This window comes from Pygoscelis adeliae, unplaced genomic scaffold (genome assembly GCF_000699105.1).
Source record: "Pygoscelis adeliae isolate BGI_AS28 unplaced genomic scaffold, ASM69910v1 Scaffold21, whole genome shotgun sequence".
Classification (NCBI taxonomy): domain Eukaryota; kingdom Metazoa; phylum Chordata; class Aves; order Sphenisciformes; family Spheniscidae; genus Pygoscelis; species Pygoscelis adeliae.
In genome coordinates, this window is record NW_008824243.1 from 9,547,815 (window position 1) to 9,569,134 (window position 21,320).

The 21,320-nt window shown below is 44.1% G+C and overlaps 1 protein-coding gene across 1 annotated transcript in view; it reads left to right on the forward strand.

The window, feature by feature from the left end:
- AGBL1 (ATP/GTP binding protein-like 1) overlaps positions 1 to 21,320 on the forward strand; it is a 369,489-nt gene that overhangs the window by 95,682 nt on the left and 252,487 nt on the right. Inside the window, 2 exon segments of the mRNA XM_009335232.1 lie at positions 1,671 to 1,802; positions 4,237 to 4,330. Coding sequence (XP_009333507.1) covers positions 1,671 to 1,802; positions 4,237 to 4,330 — 226 coding nt within the window.

The following is a 21,320-nucleotide window of genomic DNA, read 5'->3' on the forward strand; positions in this document are numbered from 1 at the left end:
AGTCGGGAGGAATTGGGATGATGTAGTCGCAAAGCCACTCTCCATGATATTTGGAAAGTCATGGCAGTCAGGTGAAGTCCACAGTGACTGGAAAAAGGGAAACATTGCACCCATTGTTAAAAAGGGTAGAAAGGAGGACCCTGGGAACTAGCGACCTGTCAACCTCACCTCTGTGACTGGGAAGATCATGGAATAGATCCTCCTAGAAGCTATGTTAAGGCACATGGAGGACAGGGAGGTGATTCAAGACAGTCAGCATGGCTTCACCAAGGTTAAGCCTTGCCTGACCAACCTAGTGGCCTTCTGTGATCAGTGGACAAGGGAAGAGCTACGGATGTCATCTATCTGGACTTCTGTAAGGCCTTTGACACGGTCCTCCACAACATCCTTCTCTCTAAATTGGAGAGATATGGATTTGATGGATGGACTATTCAGTGGATAAGGAATTGGCCGGATGGTCATATCCAGAGAGTAGTGGTCAATGGCTCAATGTCCGGATGGAGATCAATGACAAAGTGGTGTCCCTCAGGGGTCTGTGTTGGGGCCAGTACTGTTTAATATCTTCATCAATGTCATAGACAGTGGGATCGAGTGCACCCTCAGCAAATTTGCAGATGACACCAAGCTGAGTGGTGCGGTTGACATGTCTGAGGGACGGGATGCCATTCAGAGGGACATGGACAAGCTCGAGAATTGCACCCATGTGAACCTCATGAGATTGCGCAAGGTCCTGCACCTGGGTCAGGGCAATCCCTGGTATCAATCCAGGCTGGGGGATGAAGGGATTGAGAGCAGCCCTGCCGAGAAGGACTTGGGGGTACTGGTGGATGAAAAGCTGGACATGAACTGGCAACATGTGCTCACAGCCCAGAAAGCCAATGGGCTGCATCAAAAGAAGCATGGCCAGCAGGTCAAGGGAGGTGATTCTGCCCCTCTACTCCGCTCTGGTGAGACCTCAGCTGGAGTATGCATCCAGTTCTGGGGTCCTCAGTACAGGAAAGACAGACCTGTTGGAGTGGGTCCAGAGGAGAGCCACAAAAATGATCAGAGGGATGTAACACCTCTCCTATGAAGAAAGACTGAGAGAGTTGTGATTGTTCAGCCTGGAGAAGAGAAGGCTCCAGGGAGACCTTATTGCAGCCTATCAGTACTTAAAGGGGGCTTATAAGAAAGATGGGGACAGACTTTTTAGTAGGGCCTGTTGCAATAGGATGAGCACTAATGGTTTTAAACTAAAAGAGGGTAGATTCAAACTAGACATAAGGAATAATTTTTTTATGATGAGTGTGGTGAAGCACTGGAACAGGTTGCCCAGAGAGGTTGTAGACGCCCCATCCCTGGAAACATTCAAGGTCAGGCTGGACAAGGCTCTGAGCAACCTGATCTAGTGGAAGATGTCCCTGCTCATTGCAGGGGGTTGGACTAGATGACCTTTAAAGGTCCCTTCCAACCCAAAGCATTCTATGATTCTGTGATTTGTATATGGTGACTCTAGGTAAATCCCATGTTTTCCTGTTTTCAGTAGGAATAATGCTGATCTAACACATTGATACATTTGAATGTCTTTGTTATGAGATCTTGAATTATAAGATTTGGTGCAAATATATTTATCAGCACTGCTGCAGAGACCTGGTCTTTGTAATAGTTTGATTTTTATTTGCTTTTCACAGATAGGAATTTTGGGCTGAAAGTGCAGAAGGCAGAAGCAACTGATATAATACTGAGCTTGGCAAGAAGAAACCTGGGCCACCACCTGCACCTCACCCACTGCCTCTGGGTCCTGCGGGTTTGTGCTTCTAATGGTGAGTGCCTGGATTTTCCCCTTTTCCTCTGTGTGACAACCGGCAGAGTTCTTTTTTAGTCATTTCAGTGCAAAGAAACATCATTCCTGATGAAGGTTAGTGCCTGCATGCACCGTTAATATACAGAATCAGGCACAAAAGCCAGAATGACCGTAGAAAGAGGTGCTCCCCAAGGGGCCTATGCAGCCTTTACAGCATATTTCATCTGTGGAGTATGAAAATAAAAGCACTGTAGTGAAAAATATTCATGGCAATGATCTATTCTAGAATACAGTCAACTCCTTTGCTCTGAGACTTAGGTACTTTAAGTCTCTATGCAGTTCCCATTACCATAATAGCCAAATGTCTCACTATTGTTGACTGTATTGATCCCCAGAGCAGCTCCACGAGGAAGGAAAATACGGGTGGAGAAACAGAGGGAGAGGGAAATCAGTTACTCATTCAAGGTCCCTCAGGGAGGACATATTAGATCCTGGTCTTCTGTCTAGTATCCCCCCCATGCAGTCTCCCAGCTTTTCTTGCTTGGCAATGCCCTCATATTAAATGATTCAAGCAATGGGATTTCCAGTATTGTCTCCCAGGATCATCAGAGATTCATACAGGCTTTCCCTGCTATAGAGCACTGAGTTTGTCAGCACAAATTTCCCTTTGCTCACCCTAACTCTTTCCTCTTCTTCCCCACATCATTCACCCAGCAGATAATTCTTGACGGCCATCCTGTCTGCAGTATGCTATACGCATCCTAAGATTTAACACTCCTGGCACCCAGCCCTGCAGGTCCCTTCTATCTGTACAGGAGCTAGCTTCATGCAATGGGCTTTCTCAGGCAAGCAGCCAAGCCTCAATATTCAACCCCTCTCCCTGTGATAAGCAGTATTTGAAAGGCTGAGTGTGACTGAAAATGCAGCCAAGGCCAGAAGCTGAACCGTGCCTTTATTTGGGTTTCACAGCTGTGTAGTGACCCTGTGCCACCTCCCACCCAAAATGATGATCTACACACTTCCCTGCTCCCTGCTTCAAGTGCACCTGCATCCCAATTCAGCTGCAGTTTTTGCAGAGGTTTTAGGATGCACACTGCAGCCTGGCCTCCTTTCTGTTAATGTCAGACCCCAGAACCCTGACTCTGCTCCTCTGCTGGAGCACCTCTGTTACTCTCCAGGTATCTCCAGCACTCTCCAGACGTGCTTCCCCTTTCCACAAGTAACTTTGACTTTGTGGGCTCTGTGGCCCAGCTGGGAAGCTGCAGGGGATGTTAGGTGAAGGTCTGTGTGGATGTGGTACCGAACTAGGAGGTTACATGCTCCCAACCTTAAAAATTATTTTTATGGAGTGGAACTAAAGAGGATCCAGAGCATATAAAACTCAGAGTGCTTAGGTATGAAAGCAGAAAAGATGACTCCTTGTCACTATCTCATGCACCAGTTCTTTGCTCTGGGTTGCTCCCTTCACAATCTCTGCCACCAGTTGTGTGTGGCAGCCCACGTCCTGCTTTCGGGCAGGATGAGTGCAAGCAGCCTTGTCCGCCCCCCCTGTCTCTAATGAATTACCAGCTAGTGTGAAAGCAGCTGGCAAGCCTTGCAAAGCTTTCCATCACAGGACAACTTGGTGGGGACATGGTAGGACTGCAGGAGATGATGAGCCCTCTGGCAGCTCTCTGATGACCACTGGGACATATTTACAAAACAGCCAAAACCCAGCAGTGGGCAGGCAGCCAGGTCTCCCTCTGGTTGCTGTTGATTACTGATCCTTTCACCGTGTTCGCTTGCATTTAATATTTCAGGGCTGTACTCGTCCCTTCTTTACACAGAGATCCTGTCTCATAGTGGGGAGGTCTGGCTAAACCCCTGGTTTATGCATCGGGCATTTTTGGAATCGATTGCAAAATCTATCTAGAAAAGTTCATAGTGTGTTAACAAGTGAAGGATTAAAGGTCAAATTGGCCTAGCTGAAATTAAGCTGCATTCAGAAGCACACCTTCCCCCGCAAAAAAACACTTCTATACTGCTGAATAATAGCATAGAAAGAAAACTCTGCCCTCCATGCCCCTATGAAATAAACTGTCCTCATGGAGTTGCCTGTGGGAAATGTGGGATGAATTTGAGCCCTGTCACTTTGCTGGGAGATGACCCTCTTTAACTATGATTTGATTTGTTCTCTGGAGAGTACACTATACACAGGGGGGTTTGGGGAACTCGGGGAAGAACTGCAGACTGTTCTTGCGTCTGATCTTGGTGCAGGTTGCGTCCACAGACAGCTTTGTGCTTCAGTTTCTGTGTTTGTAAAACGACCTGTGAAGTCCAGTTGGGAGCCCAGAGAAATCTGCTCATAGCCCCAGGGGCAGCTACTCCCTTCCCCGCATCACCTCTAAACACAATGTTGCAGACCACCTGCTTGCTACTTCAGATCTGACTGCTTTTCTCTTTTATTGGCTTAGTTACCACAGGAACTACACTTGGCATCAATGGAGCCATGGAGCTGCTTTTCAAAGTCATCACCCCGTACAGCAAGAGGCACGTCAGGACAGTCAGGTAGGCAGTAGCCCCAAGGGAACTCATCTTTCCAGGACAGCAAGAAATAAAATTTTGGTTCCACTTGAAGAGGCAAAGAAATCAGAAATGGATGCACAATTTCGACTCACTTTAAATCTGCAGGGTTTTTTAAGGGGCAGAAATAGTTCCCTGAAGGACACGTTAATGCCGTGATTCATCATATGATTCATGCTGGTGGCCATTTATTTGTAGCGTACCCTATACAGTGATGGCAGTTTGATTGCAAGGTATCGTCCCTCATTTCCCAGTCAGGACTGGATTCTGAGAAGCATGTGCTGGCAGCAGACAAACCGCTCCTGCCAACCCCTCAGGAAGAACCTCCTGCCACCACCAGCCCGAGGGCAGGTACAGTGGAATCGTGGCAGTGCTGCCTCATCCTCTTTTTGCAGACAGTTGTGACCAGGTCATCGTGATATTTTTGAAGTATGATAGTTCTTACTGGTATTAATCTGGGTCTGTCTTTAAGCCTGTACCAAATATTTCAAATAGTATTTTTCTGAAAACAGCAAGTCCATTTTATATCCCCATCTTAATGCTGAACATTAGTCCCCAAGTTGTCCATTCTGACTACTTCCTCAGACGCCTTTCAAGGCAAACTTTGTAATGTGGAAAACATCCACAGAAGGACATAGAACATTTCTGTGGCTTGCTCATTACAAGCAGGAGGAAGAATTTACTGCTATGAGCTGTGCCCACACAATAACATTTGCTTATGCAACACAAAGCCTGCCAGTTCTCCTGCTGAGACACGCAATGCCTTGTGGAGCACATAGTCCTTAATTGTTCATGCACGTCTCAGCAAGGACACGGCAACGTTCAGTCAGTTTTGGCTTCTGCATGGACCTGACATGGGTGCAGTCCGTGGCTGGTGATTACTGAGGAAGTAGCTTTAGGTTGAGCATCACACGTAGGTGAGAAATGGATTGACAGACATGGCACAACAGTTTGACCACTACTTGCTTAGTTGTGGTTGGAGTGGGGGTCAGTCACCCTGGATGCAAGCACCAGTAAATAATGTCCATCCTGCTGTTGCCATCAAAGACTGATACCAGTTCTCCCAATGTCACCAGTTACACAATACATTGTATGGGAAGGAATTTGAATTAATTTCTACTAGCCACAAGTGATGAACTTGCACGTCAATACATGATACTGTTGTTTGCTAAATGCAGCATCCTTCCAGTTCTTCTGCCTACATGTCTGGGGCTATAAAAAAAAATTTGAACAGTTTGCTTTGCTAAATAAGATACTGAGTGGGCCCAGCAGACACACAACTTCCTGCAGCTGCCTTGTTAATGGAAGCCAACTCACTTTTGCCTGCATTTTTGGCTTTCTAGTATGGTCCTAAGTACCTGGAACAGCTTCACAGCTTCAGTTCTCTCTTAGCCAGAGTACCTGTGATTCTCCTACATGGTCTGTCCAAAAGTATGATATCAGGATGTTTCCTATGCCGAGGTTTGGATATTTCCCAACTCAAAGAATATAATCACTAGGATATTATTCCTAGGATATCTGAGCATCCTCTAAGATTCCCCTCAGGCCTCACGTTAACTTTAATCTTTAAGATTCAGGGAGCCTGGAGAACTGCTTTATGTATGACTGGGGTGCCCAGGATGAGTTAGACCCAGAGTTGGGCTTGACTTCTAAGGCAACCAAAAGTGATTGATGGGTCCATGCCTGTGCTTAACTAAGTAAGCAAATTCCACTCAGTTTCCCTGGTTTCCTTCCTATGGAATGTTGGCTGTGATTAGACTAGTGTTAGTTCTACTTCTGTGATAGCCTCATAGGTCAGGTTCTGTGTGTAATGGGACTTGGGTCTGTATCAGTTCTCTGTTAAACAATGGGACTGGCCGCGTAAAGGCTTTTAAAATGAATTTTGTGCAAAGCTGCTTTTTCCATTTGCTGTTTCCTCTGAGGGAAGTGGAAAATACCTCTTGGTATCTGTCAGACATTTCTAGCCTGGGTTTTTGGTGAGATCCATTTGGAGATGCAACTAGTGCTGCTGAGAGTTGTAACGTAGGCTGTAAAGTGGTCTAGAATACTCACTTCTAAGCAGAAAGGGAAAGAAATAGCCTCTCAAAGAAACACACTCCTTTTGATTTCAATGATTCCAGATTGCCAGCATGCAATATTTGGGTTTTTCTTCCTTTTATCTGATGTACAAGAATTGTTTTGAACTCTTCTGTGGACCTTTTTTTCCATTTGGGACACACACCCCCACACCAGAAAATGCGAACTCAAAATTTCCCTCAATAAAACCCCAGTTTTATTGCTAATAAGCCATTTTGTTTATTGCTGAAAAGCATGGATTTATTTTCCCTTTGAAAGAAGGTATCTTATACATTAACTGTTGTCTACCTGAGCTCCCTCATTGCTAGTCCAGTTTCCTAATTTCCTTTTTTCCCTAAAACATCTGTGCTCTTCTTAAAACATATTTGTATGAATGTGCAAACAGAGGATAAAATCTTTCCTGGGACCTAGCTCACAGAAAAAGGTGATTTGGCTCCCACCTACACTTGGTTTAACGAGCAAAAACTATAAATCAGCTGAAGCCTGGTAGCCTCTCAGCTGGCCTGCCTAGGGCTCAAAGTTGCTTGTTTCATTTAATAACTAGAAGCAGCCGAGAAGGTCAATGGCTCAGTGGAGACAGTCTGTTTTAAATCAGAAGAAGCACAGAAACCTGTTTTGTTTTAAAAAACACTTGCCTCATAGGTCAGGTTCTGTGTGTAATGGGACTTGGGTCTGTATCAGTTCTCTGTTAAACAATGGGACTGGCCGCGTAAAGGCTTTTAAAATGAATTTTGTGCAAAGCTGCTTTTTCCATTTGCTGTTTCCTCTGAGGGAAGTGGAAAACTTGGTATCTGTCAGACATTTCTAGCCTGGGTTTTTGGTGAGATCCATTTGGAGATGCAACTAGTGCTGCTGAGAGTTGTAACGTAGGCTGTAAAGTGGTCTAGAATACTCACTTCTAAGCAGAAAGGGAAAGAAATAGCCTCTCAAAGAAACACACTCCTTTTGATTTCAATGATTCCAGATTGCCAGCATGCAATATTTGGGTTTTTCTTCCTTTTATCTGATGTACAAGAATTGTTTTGAACTCTTCTGTGGACCTTTTTTTCCATTTGGGACACACACCCCCACACCAGAAAATGCGAACTCAAAATTTCCCTCAATAAAACCCCAGTTTTATTGCTAATAAGCCATTTTGTTTATTGCTGAAAAGCATGGATTTATTTTCCCTTTGAAAGAAGGTATCTTATACATTAACTGTTGTCTACCTGAGCTCCCTCATTGCTAGTCCAGTTTCCTAATTTCCTTTTTTCCCTAAAACATCTGTGCTCTTCTTAAAACATATTTGTATGAATGTGCAAACAGAGGATAAAATCTTTCCTGGGACCTAGCTCACAGAAAAAGGTGATTTGGCTCCCACCTACACTTGGTTTAACGAGCAAAAACTATAAATCAGCTGAAGCCTGGTAGCCTCTCAGCTGGCCTGCCTAGGGCTCAAAGTTGCTTGTTTCATTTAATAACTAGAAGCAGCCGAGAAGGTCAATGGCTCAGTGGAGACAGTCTGTTTTAAATCAGAAGAAGCACAGAAACCTGTTTTGTTTTAAAAAACACTTGCAACCTATTTAAAGGCACTAGTTTCTTATTATTCTGTAGGGATAATGCTTACTTGCAGTCCCTTTGGAAACACAGCTCTCACTGGGGAAAGTGACTTCAAGAGATGCTGTTGACAAGAATTTAGGTCCTGAGACCAGAAGTCCAGACTGCAGGGTGGGTTACAGATCTTTTTTCCCAGCATTAGTGAATGCTTGGGATAGCTATGGTCTGAAAATCCCAGGCATCTTTACAGTTCATCGGAAAATGGAGGTGGGTACATGTGAAAATATCCTTCTATTTTCTGAGCTGTTCTAGTTAAAAATTTGTAGGGTGACTGGGGGAGGAAGCTTATGGGTAGGTTTTCTGAGATGGGGAGAAAGAATAAAAAGGGGTTATGTGCTTTGTCTAGTTCAGCATGTGCTCCTGGCCATCTGACACTGGTGTAGCTCTTCCCAAAGTCACTATGTGGCTATGCTGAAATCTGGAGTGGGTTATTTTGGTGTAGTTAGTTGGTCACAAAAACGTCTGCTTCTCTTTGGCTATCAGTATGGAACTTGAAGAGAACCCTAGTCTGTAACCTGCCTATAGAGGAAAACTCCAATGTTCTCCCAGCAAGTCTCTGATCCTCCCTTTGTATTTGCCCTTGATACCTTCTCTCCACTTCATAACTATGTGCCACCATGATCTGCCTTCCTGCTGGGAAGGAACAGCCGGCAACTGCGGGGGTTGAGATTACCCTTGTTCTTTGATCAGCTGCCAGGAATGCAGCATCGAAAATGCACCACTTCTCTTGTGGATACACCCGCATTCTCCTGTCCTGGGCAGCAGCAGGACCAAGGTCACTTTAAGAATCTGCCCGGAGAGTGCACTATGAGATCTATTTATTTAGCCAGCTAAGATGTGGAAACAAGATACATAGTTATATTTATTTTTCCCAGTGGCAAAGCTCTGGGTTATTTAGAAATAGTCTCCCATGCTCCAACTGACCTTCTCTGGGTGCATGCCAAGTGGCTCTGATTCCCCTGAGATTGTGACTCATGGACTTTATTGGTCTTAGTTAAGCATTTGGGGTCTTCAGGTTGCTGGTGCCATAACTGTGTGGATCTCTCCAGGACTACCCATATCTGAAGTAAAAGCCACATGAAAAAGTGTGAAACTCATTGAGGTTTAGAGAACTCTTGAGTTAAGCACTGTGAAATCCAAGTGAGATAGAGGCTCTAGACTGTCTTGCCCATCTCTCGTGATGCTGTGCTGCAGAGAAAGTTTTCTGATACCTTTTATAGGGGCAGTTTAAAATAAAGCCAGATGATCTGTTTTTCTCAGTTTTGTTTATGTCAGTAGCTGGGATATCTGATACGAGTGTGTGTGTGGGACGCTCAGATCTTCACTCCATCGACACCTTCTCTAATGCAATATCTCTGATGACCCACAGAGTGCAATGACCCCTGCTCCTTTCACCTTACTTAGTCCCCATGTGTTCCATATCTTCTACCCTTCTACTTTGCAGCGGCCCTTTCAACACCCTTGCTTGTTTTCCCAACTTACTTATTCGGAGAGATATTTGGATATGTTGTGGGCAGATGTATGTGGAATGTGATGGTGGCAGATGTTTGCTCTCTGGCCAAGCAGGAGCTGGGTCTCTTCTGCGTGACTGTCTCCAGGTGGCCGAGCATCAGATATCCTCCCCAGGCTGCTGGCATGTCAGGCTGATGGCTTTGAAGGCTGTACATAATCTGTGGCTACATGTTGTGCAGGCCTCTTCTAGGACTCCTCAAGTTGAAGGTAGATTATCAAAGCGAGTGAAAACAAAAATCCAGAACTTATGATTCTTTCATATGAGGAAGACCTGTGTTTTAGAAAATAGCAAATGATAGTGTGGCTTGTGTCTGAGTCGTTCCCTCCATTACGTTATCTTTTTCTGCTGTTAAAATGTTGGCGGGCAGTCTTATTTCATAGTTTTATTAAAAGCAATTTAGAGAGTCTTTTAAAATGTCTTTGTTTCTCAAAGCTCTTTGTGGCTACATCTATTTACCACACTGAGCAGAGGTGGCTGATGGTAAGTGATCGGATAAACCTCATAGGAGAGATTGCAACAAGAATGAGTATTTGTCAGAATTAAAAACTCCTTCTGTGAATATTCACAAAACTTGGCTTTCTGCACTGGTCTGTTCCAGTAAAGTTTGACTGCTTAATTAAAAGTGGAAAGTGAATAAAAAAGGTCTGGGAATGGTGCCAAATTAGTTCAGTAGGAAATGTGACATGCAGAAATTATCTGCCTTTGCTCATGTCCAGCACTGCCTACTTCTGACACTTGACCGCAATTCTTCTTGTGTTTGGTGCTTATTGGATGGCCCCAGCTCCTCAGACCGGTAATCTCCCTTTCCATTAAGGGGAGGAAATCCTTTCATGTAACTCTATTCCATCTGAGGTGGATATCTGGACTCCTCACATACTAAAGGAAGAAAGAAGCAAGGTTCTCTTCACCTGTATCAAATGTTTGCCTCTAGAAACTTGAGGTGGCCTGGAAGTGTTTATTTAGCTCTGCTGACTGGAGGATGAGTCTGGAGTGGATAACTTGGAAGTAGCATGATGATCACTTAAGGCTGGGTCAGGTAGATGGTTGCTGAGAGAGGTTTGGAAAATGCAGTCCTTTCAACTAGTGTAAGGGCTCAAAACCCAGGAGGAAATGAGAACACCGCATGTCTTGTCTTTGGTGATGTGTGCTTGGGCGTGATTTGAGGTAGGGAGTGACTCATGAATCTGAAACATGCAAGAATAATGATGATACCGTTGCTATGGTCAGGAAGTGATTCCTCTATCACATACTTCTGTCACAATGTGAGCTAGAGGAAGGTTTTTACTGGAGTACTGAAAGCAGACCTCATGCAAGTGAAGAGAGGAATGTCAAGGTGATCAAGAGAGCACATCTAAAGCTAAAAGCCCAAATCTGATGGGCCTGTATTTAATGAGACATTGTGTTAGACTGACCAAGGAGAATACAAAGGCCCTGGAAATGCTGAAGATATAAGTTAAGAGGCTGTATATTGCTTCAAAATAGACTTTGAAAATATATATATAAAACTCTGCTTTTCTATAAAACCTGTTTTGTTTGTACACAACTGAGATTCTGTCTTCCCATCTTGGAACTGGTGCTTTTGATGCAAGATAAAATATAAGTGTTGAGCCCATAGTGTTGAAAAGTGACCAAGTTGCCACATCAACAAATGCTTGTAAAAGAGATCTCCTGTGACCTTAACAATAACAAAAGAAATCAGAACAGCAGTGGGCTATGTCTGTTAGACAAAAAGAGAGGAGACGTGTAGCAGGGATGACCTGAATACTAGAATTATCTCTTCTGTTAAGAATGATGGAGAGGCACGTGGAAGAGATCCAATTGCAAATGTGTCCTAGACCCAGTGTGCAGGCAGTTAGAGTTTCCTCAGCCTTAATCCTGGATAACTTCTTGCTGGTAGACCACCATATACATTTGCTGCAATTCCATCTCCTGGATTGTCCTAAACTGTCAGCTGCTCCCTGCTTGAACAGAAGAACATGTCGCATGGCCATTGCCAGCCCATATTTTGAGAATGAGAAGAAACTCAACACACCAACATGGTGATTAGTTCCTCTGCAACCTGATATGGTAGCTGTTGTGATTGGTTCTTTTTGAGGAATGCTCCACATACAGCTTTATGTCTTTGTTTATTTGGCAACAATTCCTGATAGGAGATTAAAAGAAAATCATCCTTAATTCCTCTTGTTAGTCTGTGTTTTGCTATTAATCGTGTTGAGCAGTTTGGATATTTAATTGGAAACTAACACATGATTCTATTGGAATGTGGTCAGAATTAATCAATGCTTAGTGCCTGCTTATTCTCAAATTGCTATTTCGTTCATTTGATCCCTGTAGAAAATTCACAGGAGGGGCTGAAATTTCTTTTGAGCTATGTCACAACTAAATGACCTGCTTCCCATCTGGCCTTGATCTACATGGGATTTAGCCTAGAATTCCTGCTAAATAAAACTGGTAAATACTGTTCTGAATGAGATTATGCCAGCAACAAGGAAAAAAGGGTTGCCTTTAAAATTCTTGTTTATATCAAGTGTCTTTTCAACTTGACTAATATCTCAGATAACATGGAGCAGAGATGGGTACGTCACTGAGATAAGTAAATAAACTCTAGTGTTCAAATTTAATGCAATGAGCCATTGTAATAGAAGAAATGATCTTGGAGCCAAAGGTGTCCCAGTTTTACGCAGTTCCTTCTCCTCTGTTCTTTTTACAGTCTGTGTAGTTTCTCTCAAAGAATGACCTGTTCTAATATTAATAATAAGTTATAAAATCTCATTTCAGACTGATGGTATCTCAGTGCTGTTTTGTAGAGTAAATAGAGTTGCGTTGCAGAATGATACTTTACTGACATTGTACTGTTAATAGCAGCAGAAGAGAGAAATTGAAAAATTAAGAGGTAGAGGCAAGGGAGAAAAGAGATGCTTTCAGATGAGATTTGAAAATAGATGAAGAATTGATGAGGCAGAGAGGAATACTATATACCAAGGTTGTTCCAGATGACCAGGCAATCACGTTGCATACAGAAACCCTGGTGCCATCTCTTGGTAGCCCCTGGTATGGCAAGATTAAGCACACACCCCTACCTCTGTGGCATAAAAAAAATGGCGAATGAACACTAAAGAGAAATCCACTTCTAAGCTTAACTTGATATGTCATGGGAAGGGAGGAACTGGTTTATAAATGGACCCATTTAGTGAGACTGTTATTTTGAAAGAGATGTTTGCTTTTTTCTTTTAGGTCTAGCTTACATTTCAGGTAGAAATAGCAGTTTGAAAAAGAAGCGATGCTTTCAACTGAAGGCCTTTCTTTGCTTGCCCATTATTTCTTCCCCTTTGAGCTAGTGGGTTATATTTGGAAAGATGGTATGAGGGCAAGTTGCTCCTGTTCAAGTTCTTGACTTTTCACACCCAGTGGCTATGGCAGATGCAATTCATGGCTGACCTCACATGATGGCTTTGGTATGTCTATACTGCAGGCAACTCTGTGCTCGTTGGGTGGAAGAGTCTTTCCGCCCTAGCTTTAATTCACCTCATTCTGCTAACAACTGTTAGAGCTTGCAGCAGGGCCTCCAGCGTGGGCTACCCAAGCTTCTTAGGACATATTATCCAGTCTGGGAGTATTATTCATGTTGCCATATCTGTCTCACTGTTGGTCTTTGTGCTAACTAGGTTAAAGCTAACACTTGGGTGCCTCACTGCATTGCAATTGCGTTGCCTCTTAGAAGTTCTGAGGTGTATCTCCCATGTAGCTGGGGAAACCACTGTCACTCCCATCCCAATGGGAGGTAGGACTTGATTTCATACATCAGTTGCATGTCTGAGTATTTCCTAGAGTTAAATGAATTATCAATGTTAATGATTCCTTGTAGCTGAGTATGATAGTTCCATAGAAGGATAGGTCAAGACTGGTGTGTACTGGGTATGCTAAGCATTTTGTAAATAGCACAGAAGGAACAGAGTGGAATAAATCAAAATAAAAAAAAAGAGAACAGAGCTAGGAGGATTACAAAATATTTTGCAATCTAGGAAGAAATGAAGGGTTTGGGGTGATTTCTGGAAGTTGATGGGTTATCTGGTATGAGAGGGCAAGCTGCTCCTGATCTGCAGAGAGAAGGCTTTCACCAGTGGTGGTAGGGCTATAAGAGTAAAGAAGGTAGAAGACAAAAGATAAAGTGCTAATCTGAGACACGGTGTGTTACTGGGGGCAAGTCACCCAAGATCAGACTTTTTGTATGCTCAATGCATACACTTAAAACCACACCCTTCTAATGCCTTCCTAAGGGTAGTGAGGGTATGGTCAGTTGTGTCTGAGGCATTCAGTGAGGACAGAGATAGAGAGGGGGAAAATGACAAAGGGGAGAGAGAAGCAGTAGTGAATTTGTGAAAGGTTTTATGCTCAGGTACAATGTGGTTGAAGTGGACTGTGGAACGAATGTGGAGCTGGCAGAGCAAGGAGAGGGTTGAGCAGCATGGTTGTGTGACCCTGTAAGCATGTTTGAGGTGGATGTTAAATGCCAATGCTTTCAGAAAGCATCAGCCAGAGAACCCTGGGGGACTGGGACTGGAGGGAAGGGATTTCTAAGCAAGGCCTATCTGAATTTGCATCCTAGTGGTGATGAGCAAGTGCCCACCCTGCCTGTTTTTCCTACATCCATTTTCCTGTGTCAAGGAGAAAAGGAAACAATCCTCCCTCAGAAATCATTGAGTTGGGTAATGATGTGAATCTCTGATAGAGGCCAGAAAGTGAGCAGATAAAGCTGAGGGCACTCACTGGTGTGTCAGCGCATATGAGAGCACGGGAATCTCCTCCCCTTTGCCTTTCACTTGATTTCTTGCCATTTCTCCTCCCACCCAGAAGCCTGTTACCCTTATGAAGGGGGTAGAAAGCAGCTGTGAAATCCTCCCCACAAAAGCTTTCAGTCCAAAGATAGACAAGGGAAATTTGATGGAAACAACAATGAAAGGAAGCCTCAGTGCAGAGCTTCTACAGCAACAATTTTGCACAATGCTCGCCCTGAGCAGGTGCTGTTCCCACAAGGAAAACATCACTAAGAATTTCGTGGGGTTGCTGTGGCTTTTTTCCAGCTCCACCAGTGCTGGCAATGCTGGCAGGTGAAGTGTAAGCCAGTCTCTAGAACTATCAGTGATTTTAAAACACAACAGTGATTAGACCTGCCCTGAGCAGAGTTATATGACACAGTGTCAAAGCCCTTAGCAACAGCCTTTCAATGCCAGGGTTCCCTGTCAGGATAGCACTCTTGGAGCCGCACCAGCTGTAGCAGCAGTGGGGTAGCTGGTTTTAGCAATACAGAGGCAACACAACTGACTCATTTCCAATGGGCAGGAGAGCAAACTCCAAAGTCTTCAGAGTCTCTTTCAGGCTCTTTTGGGTAGTTATTGAACACTAATTATAGAGAATAAAAGAGAAATCTTAAATACTAGAGTAATTACCAAGTGCAGGTGAAATGAGTTATGTTAGGGAGAGAAGGCTTTGTAACAGCAGTGCTACAGATGCAGCACAGGTCTCTGGCTTGCTAACTCTGGCAGGGCTCTTCTAGGTTTCTTTATCTGCAGGGCAACACTTGGAATGGCAGCAATGCCAGTAAAATCTGTAAATAAACAAACTCAGAGTTGAGCTGCCCTGGGATGTGTTCAGAGACAGGGCTTGGAACATGGAGGGGAGAACCTGAAAACTTGAAGTGGCTGGTGAGGAAGAACAGGGCTGCTGGCTCCTAATATGGCTGCAGCTCAGGGGTTGGGAATGGAAACTCCCCCTGAAGTGTAAACCTTGGAAAGGTCATGGCTCCGAGACTGAGCTTTTTACCATCAGCCTGCAGCAACAGCCAGACTATTGCAGAAGAAAAAAAGAATCATCCCATGAATATAGTTTGGGCTTTGTGTGGACCATAGGACTTACATTGCAATGGCACAACAGCTCTCACTGTCTACTTAAAAGCTTCATTTCCTTCTTGTTTTTTGTTGTTTTAAATTGCATTTACATATTTGTGGCCAGTCCAGCTTTTGCCACCTTCCAGATATTTTTGTGTAGAAAAAACAAGGACATGTGGAAGAACTATCCTGATAATCCTCATAATTTTTACAGTGCTTCTTAATTATTTATCCCCATCACTTCATTCTTTTATTTACAACTCAAGTTCTACCAGCCTTGGCTTTGATATGGTCTGTTTTCAAATCCCAGAGTTTGGCTTGATTATATCAGATGGAAGCTTTCCAATGAAAGGAGAGAGGAAAAACATATACTAACTTTTATTATTTAGGCTTCTGCAAATTACTGCTTCAAAAAGCCCCTGCAGTTATGCCAGTGGGACATTGCAGATTTCAAACAGTAAATATCAGGAGAATTTGATCCGGTATTTGCTGCATTTGGGCTTGTTACTGACTTTTTCTTCCTTCTAAATCCTCTAGCCAAATGTTGTGAAGAACAGGCACTAGCACTAAGACGTGATCAGATTATTGCTAAATAAGGAATTATACATGTGTAACTGAAAAGATTTGTTAGTCTGTGGTTGGCTGGATCAGCCCCAGCAGCCAGATGCTGGCTTTCAACCAGCCTTGCAAGCTCCATGATGCTGTAGTGACCTATGTTGCACTGAAGACTAGTGCATACTGCCTGCTCTCAAATCTCCTTGCTTGTAGACGTGGGGATGAAACCTGAAGCTGTGCTTTGGCCGCCCCTGGTAGTACAGTCTTCCCACTCATCCTCCCAAAGTCAATGACTTCTGAATGTTGAATCTCAGTCACCAGCTGGGCAAAGTGCTATATGGAAGGCAACATGGGTGAGCTAACAGGTAGTACTGTTGTTGTGACTCTTGGGCATATTACTAAACATACATCTTTCTTTCTCAGGACCCCTACCTGTGCCATTCCCATTGCTATCTTATACAGCCCATTGTTGTTCTTTGAAATGCTAAATACCTTGAGGTACCATGGTGGCAGAGCCTCATCTCTGATCTGCAGCCTGTAGATTGCCTTCCCTGCGGTAAGATGTTCTACTTCTCTCCTGCCTGAGCTGCAGAGATGAGGACAGGACAAGGACAAATTCACAGCAGGTGTTGGAGTGGTGGTGCATCTGCTGCTGTGTTTGAGGCTGTGGCCTTTTGTGGTGGTGGCTCAGCCTATTTGCACAGACAGCTTCTGCAGAAGATGCATCCTCATTTGCAATATCTATCCTATGTAGTTTGAACCTGATCACATGTCCTCAGATGACTCTTCTGCCTTTCCTATCACAGCTTGGAGATCTTATGTCCGGGAAGCTGCTGCAGGGCAGTGCAAAAGCTGTTTGCTTTCCATACCTTGGCTCTTTTTGTATGTATGTGTGTATACTACGCAAAACAGCAGCATCCCCATTTCTCCCTCCCACCTGTCAGGCGAGACAGAAACCACAGAATGGCAGGGGGAGGTGAATAGCAGGATGGTTTTTTTATTTCTGCTAAACCTTTATTGAAAATCCCAGGCAAGTTAATAAGCTTTCCTCCCTGCTCTGCAGTTGTAACATCTATTTTCCCAAAGACTGCATGCTTACTGTACTTGCCTGTGGCAAAAATAGTTAGTACTATATGTTTCTAGCACTGTTCTACATGTGTTTTGCAGACCTCTGTTTCGACAACACACAGCAGGTAAAATTGACGTTTCTTTTGCATACAAGACAGATTTGAAAAAATTCTTATAAACTGGCTATTGGTGTTGACTTGGGTCAGCGAGGACTGAGTTTTCTGAATGAATGTCTGAATTTTCAGAGATACTTAGATGTGTGAAGATGAAAGGGAATGTAACCATAATAGAAAGCCTCTTGGCAGGTTAAAGGCCTAACTCATACAGTTAAAAGGTAGTTCTGACCTTAGTATACAAAAGGGCTTTGAAAAATCCTGCTGAGTGCTAGCTGCATGTTTAGACATAAAAATACCCTTTAAATTCAGGTCAAGAAGCCTAATGTGAATCTGTAAGAGAATGTTACTTTGTGTTTCTCAAGAACGTTTATGTGTTGGTCTCAATTTGAGACTGATTTAATAGTACCAGTTAAGCTCAGCGTTGTGTACACACGCGGCTTACAAACGAACACCCCAGTATTTCCAAGCATGTTCGTATTCGGCAGCATCAGTTAAGACCATCAAACTGTAAAGTGCCCAATTCACAGTAAATTCAGTGCTGAAGGGCTAAGTATGTATGTGAGGGAACACAATCATCAGAAGAAATGAAAAGTGGGGGTAGCTGGAAAACAGGAAAAAATTGGTGACAGCTTCTGTATATTCTATATATTTTGTTGAAATTCCCCTTGCGTGTAAGCTTTTCGGGCAGCTCTAACTCTGACCACCACCCTTTGGGAGTTAGGTAAAAGCAATATATAGAAACTGCCTAACTTGTGCACGTAACGAGGGAAATGATGCTTACCTACTTGGGAAGCACATAGAGATTGATAAGTGGAAAGTGTGGCATGGAAGAACATTAATTGGCATCAATATCTTTTTCTACTTGCTCCCTACTGCAAGTGTGGCTGTAACACTGTGTCAGTGCTGCAGCTGATGTGTAAACAGTCACTCGCACATTCAAACCATGGCCTTAGTGCTACAGGCAGGCTGTAACTGGACACTCGCCAACAGGCAGAACTGAATAGGGCTGTAGGGTTATGTTATGACGTTATTGCCAGCTCACAACCACCCAAGTTGCATCTTGTCATGCAGCACAGGGAGAATGATTCCAGTAGCTATGCTTGCATGAAATGACTTCTTGCTCTGGCATATTCAAAGAAACTCTGCAAGCCAGCTTTCTTCCCTGGAGGTTTTAAGCTTTAAGTTTCCTTTGGCTGGACTTTATGGATGTGCTTCATCTGAATAGGACCGGAGGGGAAAGTGGAGTGCCATATAAAATCAAACTGATGGATCTATTTCTAGAGCCTTGTAACATGGAAACAGTACCATTAGATTAAAAAGAAAAAACAGTTTTTCATCTTGTGTTCAATATCAGTCATTCCTTTTTTTATTCTGAAGCATCTGACTTTTGCTTGAAGAAAAGCTTGCCGCACAAGTCAGCCTTGTTTCTTGGTAGAGATCAAGGAAGGTGGTGCTTTCTCAGTCCTTCGGCTTCATGTTTCATGTTCTTTTCAAGTCTCTTAAATTGTACACACTTTTAAGATTAGTTTCCCTGAAAGATGTTTATTTCTTTGGTTGAAAAGACCAACCAAACAAAACCCCCCAAAAAACAAACCTCAAAATCTGAAGCAGTGAAACTGCAGGAATGGCTGTAAATGAAAACTTAAAATTTCCATCTATCACAGCAGCCTAGTTACGTGCAGTAAAGGTTGCTATTTCAAACAACTGCTGCTTTACAGCTCAAGAGCGCCTTTCACTACAAAGTGCTTTTTAAAGGTGTTGCACCCTGAGATTACTGCTGCCTTAGAGGTGGTTTGTACTAACCAGTAGTCAGGGAAAACTACAGCTCTTAGCCTTGATTACTTTGAAACCAGCCTCCCTTTTATGCTCTCAAACAGCTCTGGGCACAAACAGTGACATGTTAGATACCTCACTACCTGGACTCTCGGCAACACAAGCTGCCCTTGGATATCTCACCACCAGCAATTGATAATATCCATAAAATAAAAATCTTGCAGTTGTTTGCAGGCAATATAGTGTGAGTGCAGGCCGGGTCCTGCACTTCGGCCACAACAACCCCATGCAGCGCTACAGGCTTGGGGAAGAGTGGCTGGAAAGCTGCCTGGCGGAAAAGGACCTGGGGGTGTTGGTCGACAGCCGGCTGAACATGAGCCGGCAGTGTGCCCAGGCGGCCAAGAAGGCCAACGGCATCCTGGCCTGTATCAGAAATAGTGTGGCCAGCAGGAGCAGGGAAGTGATCGTGCCCCTGTACTCGGCACTGGTGAGGCCGCACCTCGAATACTGTGTTCAGTTTTGGGCCCCTCACTACAAGAAGGACGTTGAGATGTTGGAACGTGTCCAGAGAAGGGCAACGAGGCTGGTGAGGGGTCTGGAGAACAAGCCTTATGAGGAGCGGCTGAGGGAGCTGGGGTTGTTTAGCCTGGAGAAAAGGAGGCTGAGGGGAGACCTCATTGCTCTCTACAACTACCTGAAAGTTAAACATTGGAAGAGGCTGCCCAGGGCAGTGGTTGAGTCACCATCCCTGGAAGTATTTAAAAGACGTGTAGATGAGGCATTTAGGGGGCATGGCGATGTTGGATTGACGGTTGGACTTGATGATCTTAGAAGTCTTTTCCAACTTTCCAAATTTAATGATTCTATGAGTGCAGGCTCATTTTCTGGCATCATAAAGTCCCAGGTACCCCCAAGCTCTACCTTCTCTTTTATAGTTCACCATCAGAGACTCCCCAATGGCAAAGCACCTGCAATTAAATTTTTCTTAATGAGGACAGAAGTCACAGTTGCCCTGCTGAGATTTGAGCCTAGGGTTCCTGGGTATGTCACCAAGCAGCGCTCTCTGGCTTCATTGTGCAGTAAGCAGGGTTTCACCGGGTACGTGGATTGTGTCCCTCTCCCTGCCCTCGCTCTGGGTGTACACAGCATTCAGAAAAGTTTGAGGCAGAATGATGCAGAAGCAAGCAGAATGGGGCTGGGTATCTTCCCCATGCACTGGCCACCTACCTTGCCACAAGCACAACGTGCATGTCAATCCCTGGGATCTCCAGAGCAAAAGCTGCTCTGGTGAGGGCTCAGTGAACTGGTGAACTGATAAGCTATGAATAAATTGACGACTAAAGAGTGAGCCAACAGACCACTGGACTCTTTCTCACTAGTAACTGAATTGGGATTGGAAGATAGTTGTCTGGGGAAAGGAGGGGGATTTAACACCACTCACTGACATGTTTTAATTGTGTACGAGATGTTTTGTAGGGCTGTGCTAGTGCTTGGTATCTGATGTGGCCTCGATGAGTATCCTCACTGCTCCTCTTAATCAATCAAGGATAGCATCAAGCCCCTTTCTCAGTCCCCCTACATGTGTCCCTTGGATGGGAGAGCTGGATTCTCACACTGTCAGCCTGAAACTGCCTGGGTGATGAATCTGTTAAGAATCCTGTCTGATTGTGATCCTTCCAGCCCCTTCATCTTGATGTAAATGACAAGCTGTCACAGCCTGCCTCAGCCATATTGGTGACATCTGACCCTAGAGAGGGAGTTGGCAGGAATGGGAAATCTTCTGAGGTATGGCTTCTGCCTGAGGAAGCAGTGCCAGCTCTGTACCATGCTGTAAGAAATGCCTGGGCATTTGTTTGGCAAGGATTTAAGTTTATTTCCCATACCTTGTTCTTCTTTGTTACTACTTTGGAGCTAATTTAATTTAGAGCTGTAAAGAATAGGTTGAATTTCTAGGATACAGCTGTCTCCTTCTGTACTTGTATGTGAGAGAGAGCAGGATACTTGTAAGGCTGCCTGGAGGATAACCCTGAAGTGACTCTTCTTTCTGGGAGGCAGAGATGAAAGAGGCTGGAAGGCTATACCTTTTTACTGCTTTAACCTAACAGGCTCCAGGGCAGGCAGAGATGTTTGGAAGATGCTACGGTGAAGGCTTTGAGCTGAACCTGGGAACGGAGATATGCTTATTGTATTAGCCATGAGAGCAAGAGAGGGCCTCACACTGAGGCTTCTGCATCACAACTGTAACTTCTCTATGAGTGGCAGCACATCTTTTGGACAACACGTTGACTTCAGCTCAGCAAAATGCAAGATAGGAGAAAATTAATTCCTGGATATGTTATAGGATTAAAAAGCAGGGAATCATCACTCCTTTTGCTGTTAAGTCTTGTTGGCTG